Source organism: Gymnoscopelus braueri (assembly GCF_963280865.1).
Source record: "Gymnoscopelus braueri genome assembly, chromosome: 2".
In the NCBI taxonomy this organism is placed as follows: Eukaryota; Metazoa; Chordata; class Actinopteri; order Myctophiformes; family Myctophidae; genus Gymnoscopelus; species Gymnoscopelus braueri.
Window position 1 is genome coordinate 23,965,371 of NC_137604.1, and position 5,000 is coordinate 23,970,370.

General features: G+C 46.2%; 1 protein-coding gene across 8 annotated transcripts in view; it reads left to right on the top strand.

Moving 5' to 3' along the window:
• The window catches only part of LOC308104333 (nuclear factor 1 X-type-like), a gene marked incomplete at its 5' end in the record, with an annotated part of 154,323 nt that overhangs the window by 140,729 nt on the left and 8,594 nt on the right, over positions 1-5,000 (top strand). For 5 of the 8 annotated variants that reach the window (XM_080454743.1, XM_080454744.1, XM_080454745.1 and 2 more), the window contains 2 exons: positions 467-608; positions 4,017-4,105. In XM_080454743.1, the coding sequence (XP_080310869.1) occupies positions 467-608; positions 4,017-4,105 (231 nt within the window). The remainder of the gene's footprint in view (positions 1-466; positions 609-4,016; positions 4,106-5,000) is intronic. The other 3 variants (XM_080454749.1, XM_080454748.1, XM_080454747.1) reach the window with 1 other exon arrangement.

A 5,000-nucleotide genomic window follows, 5' to 3' on the forward strand; every position in this document is an offset into this window, starting at 1 on the left:
AGACAAAATAATTGTCTTTAAAAAAAAGAAATGAAGAAAAGATTCAGCTTGGGGCGAGGGTTAAGATTAGAGGATAGATGTTGTTATCGATTGATTGAATACTTTATTAGACAGAAATGAGGTACAGTCAGACATTTGGGCTAAAAGGATAACACAGTCCCGGGGACTTGTTTCCATTGTGGTCCTATGTCCTAGGTTTAGTTGTTGGGGTTCGAGCTGTCCCTATTTTATACTTTTATACTTATACTTTAGTTGTGTGGCAATGTCACATTATGACAAATAGCGATCTACAAGCTCACAATGCTTAAGTGTCCTAAAATTCCTCATAAGTATAGTAATACACATGTGTATGTGTGATTGTATGCATGTACTGTCTAGAGTCTTTCTCCCCCTCCCCATGCGGCTCCTTTTTTTGTTTTCCTCCCCGGGGTGTGCTCCTCACCCTGTCTATGTGGTCCGTCTGCAGTCTAACGGAGGTGGCCAGAGCAAAATGCCGGGCTCCTTCCTGCTGCCCCCGCCGCCCCCGGTGGCGCGCCCTGTGCCCCTCCCCATGTCCGACTCTAAAACCAGCAGCTCTGACGGCGGACTCAGCTCGCCCGCTTCTCCGTGTAAGTGACCCCTCCCACTCCCCTCCACAAACCCCCCATTACTGCCCCCAAACCTCCCCACAGCCTGAGGCCGGTCCAGTCCCAATGAGACCACTGTAGTAGGTAGGTTAGTTAGCTGCTCATTTCACTTCTCCATTCCAAGCAAAAAAAAACAAATTGGAAATCCCTGAGCTGTTCCAGATGTAGACATCATAGAATTCCCGCTTTTTTGGACGTGCTTTTGTGATTCTGTGACTTCACTCCGAACAGGAGTGGGTTTTTGTTTGTTTTGTTTTGTTTTGGGATACCCTGTTGTATTAATGAGTACAGGGCGGGAGAATTCTGCAATGGCTACAACTGGTAGCTCTCCATTCTTTGGCCATTAAGAGGTCCTCTGCTCCCACTCCTGTAACGATTCACTCTCAGCAGCCCCAGAGCCTGACTCCTACTATCACCTTGTACTGTGCTGCACTGCATTGCACTGCATTGCACTGCACTGTGCTATACTGCACTGACTGTACTGTATTGTACTGCACTGTGCTACACTGTACTGCATTGCATTGCATTACACTGCACTGCATTGCACTGTGCTACACTGTACTGCATTGCATTGCATTACACTGCACTGCATTGCACTGTGATACACTGTACTGTACTGCATTGCATTGCACTGCACTGCATTGCACTGTGCTACATGGAACTGTACTGCACAGCATTGCACTGCACTGTGCTATATTGCAATGCACTGCACTGCATTGTACTGCATTGTACTGCACTGCACTGCACTGCACTACACTGTACTGCACTACGCTATACTGCACTGCACTGCACTGCACTGCACTGCACTACACTGTACTGCACTACGCTATACTGCACTGCACTGCACTACACTGTACTGCACTACGCTATACTGCACTGCACTACACTACACTGTACTGCACTGCACTGCACTGTACTGTACTGTACTGTACTGTACTGTACTGTACTGTACTGTACTGTACTGTACTGTACTGTACTGTACTGTACTGTACTGTACTGTACTATGCTATACTGCACTGTGCTGTTTTGCACTACACTGTACTGCACTGTGCTTTACTGTGCTGTACAGCACTGCACTGTGTTACACTGCACTGCAGTGCACTGTGGTGTACTGTACAAGTGTGATCCACTACTGTAGAGGCAGAATGCCACGCCTTTGCCAGACCAGAGATTTCCTCATTTAAGTCCTTATCTATTTCTTTCTGTCTCAATCTCTCTCTCTCTCTCTCTCTCTCTCTCTCTCTCTCTCTCTCTCTCTCTCTCTCTCTGAAGTTCATCCTTTCTCTCTTTATTTCTCAGCATACTGTACTTCCTCAACCTCTAACGTCCACCCTTTCTCTTTCCTCAATGCCTTTTCATTCTCTCTTTCACTCTCTCTCTCTCTCTGGTGTCGGATTTCCTGCTAGCACCACAGGAGGCAGTGTATTTTCTGTCCTTTCTTTTTGATGTGATTGTAATTTATTATTTTTTGGGGGGGGGGACCGGAGCAGACCAGGGCCCTGGACTGCACTGTACGGTCACTTAGCCTTTGATCAGCTCAGACTCTGCATGTCTGCCTGTGACAGCAGCAACACAATCTACCCACCACCCCCGTCTCTCTCTCTCTCTCTCTCTCTCTCTCTCTCTCTCTCTCTCTCTCTCTTTCACTCATGTTCTTTCTTTTTTTGCTCCTTTCTTCTTTATTTGTTACTTTCATATCCTCCCTTTCCTTTTATTCTGTTCTTTTTCTTCTATTTTTTAAGGGAACAAAATTAGGGCAGTTGGCGTGGACTCCAAAAAAAAAAAACATGCCCCATTTACCCATCAAATCCCCTCGCCACTTTCACACAAATCTCACAACAATTAAAATTGAGAGAACAAGAAAAAGAGAAATCCGAAAACAAACAAACATGGAAATCTCGACTTGAGCAACAACAACAACAACAACAATCCCATATCTGCAAACATGAACAAGTGCAGCTGTATTCAAGCCTGTCTTAATTAGCGTCACGTTGGGGGAGTGGGTGAGAGAGGAGGAGTGTCAATGGGGAGAGAGAGAGCGGCGAGGTGTCGCTCAGTCGACTCGGTTCGGTCACACCCAGGCGGAAGCGCCGCCGCACCACCAGAGTCGGGCCACGGGAGAGGCACGGCCGAGAGGGCGGGGCACAGGACGGACCCGCCGGGACGCTTTATCTCCGTCTTCTCATTTTATTACCTTCCCTCCATCGTTCCTCGTCCCTGTGCTTCCGCACCCTTTATTTCCTCCCCTCCCCTCCCACCTCGCTCACTTTAATGGCTCATCACTTTATTTTTTACTCATTTATATGAACGTCTATAATAGATCAACATCCTGCCCCTCCCCCCCTTTCCGTCTTGTTCTTGCCCTGATCAATGTCTTCACTTTTTCTCTTTCTTTGTTTTTTTTTTGCTTCCCCCTCTATTTTTTTCTTGTGTCAGATTTTTTAAATAAAAACATTTAGTTACAACTCACGAAACACATTCACATTACTGTGCACTGTATAACCACACTGACTCTCACTCTTAAACCTGATTTATTCTTCGTGGTACGACGGTCGATCTGCAAGCTCACAGCGCCTCTCGATGCGACACATTGTGAGCTTGTACATCGTATATTTCCACCCCGCGACACCGCCGTACGGCGAAATATAAATGAAGCATTACACAGAAGACTGACATCACCCCCTCACCCTCAATCAAGTCCAGTCAAGCACAGCAACAGCTCCGCTCGTCATATCGGCATAATGGAGTCCAGTGAGCACAACTGCCCTAAATTTGACCCTGCGTCACTGAATCGCGTCACATTGTATGGGCGCAATGCTCCTCCCAATACTTTACTTATAAAAGGGAGCATTGCATGTCAATTACTTGATTCATACAACTTCTGGTTCCCCTATTATTATTATTATTATTATGCCTATGTCTATTCAATCCCTAGTGATTCTTTTCAGGATTAAAAAGATGTTTCAGACAGTCACAGTGGCCAGGGGCTGCTGAGGATCATCTGGAACAGCAGAGGGTCTATAGGGGGGGGGATTGTTATGTGTATCCCCCTGTTAACCATACATTTACATGGGAAAGTGAGGGAAATTTACAATTTACCTGTCCATAACTGCCCATAACAAATCACCCCACAACATGATAGAATGCTCGTACCCAGATCCATTGAATTAATGACACAGTGCTCCAAACCCTATTGTTAGTTATTTCTCTGTGTGTGTGTGTGTGTGTGTGTGTGTGTGTGTGTGTGTGTGTGTGTGTGTGTGTGTGTGTGTGTGTGTGTGTGTGTGTGTGTGTGTGTGTGTGTGTGTGTGTGTGTGCGCGCACGTGCACGCACGCACGCACATGCATGTGTGCACGTGCACACACATGACTCTCTGTCTCTGTCTGTAGCATACTCCACGGCAGGCTCCACAGCTTCCAACCGGTTTGTCGGCATCGGAGCACGGGACAACTTTCTGAATATCCCCCAGCAGACTCAGGTACAGTACACCCCCCTCGCTGTATAACAGCCAAAGAGTGCTACTAAAGATCAAAAGTGGTCTTCATATATGCTTGATACTAATATGATACTAAAACAAATGGTTCTTTGGCTTGTAATCATCAGGCGTGTGTGTGTGTGTGTGTGTGTGTGTGTGTGTGTGTGTGTGTGTGTGTGCGTGTGCGTGTGCGCGTGTGCGTGTGCGTGCGTGCGTGCGTGCGTGTGAATGTGCGTGCGTGCGTGCGTGCACACACGCGTGTGCATTTCTGTAACATGGTTTCTGCAGGCATCACAGGGTTTCTATAAACAAGTTTATTTTCTGTGTTTAATTCGGCGTGAAGAGACGGGTATCTGAGGTGGGTCATTTTACCCTCAGCCATGACTGGGAACTGATCCAAAAGCAAAGAGAAGAGCTTAGAGTGCTGTAAGGAATCCATTTGTTGTAGAAAATATCGTCAGCCGTAGCAGTTTGCAAAGTTGCCCACCTACATTGACCGTGTATCAAAGCCCTTTTATTCCCACTGTATTGGTTTACAGTGTCTGAACCACAGTAGTTTCTCCATGGTGGATTATGACCAGTACCAGTTGGTATTCTGCCCTACCAACTGGTCTTGATTTATCTCCGCTAGTCACCACAGTACTGTGTATCGTCTCTGTCGGGTGGAAACCTTGTATGTCCAACACTCTTACTTTCCTGGAAAAAACAGAACCTGTGTTCCAGTGCATCCAATGTAGTTATTATTTAGTCAAAAGCTCTTGTTAATACTTTCCACTGGTTAAATATTCATGAAACCCACAGACACACTTAAACCACTTTGACTTTCAGACATTTTCGAAAATAGCACATGTGGTTGTAGACTGGCTATTGTTGCTACTTTTGTGAGACACTATCGTAC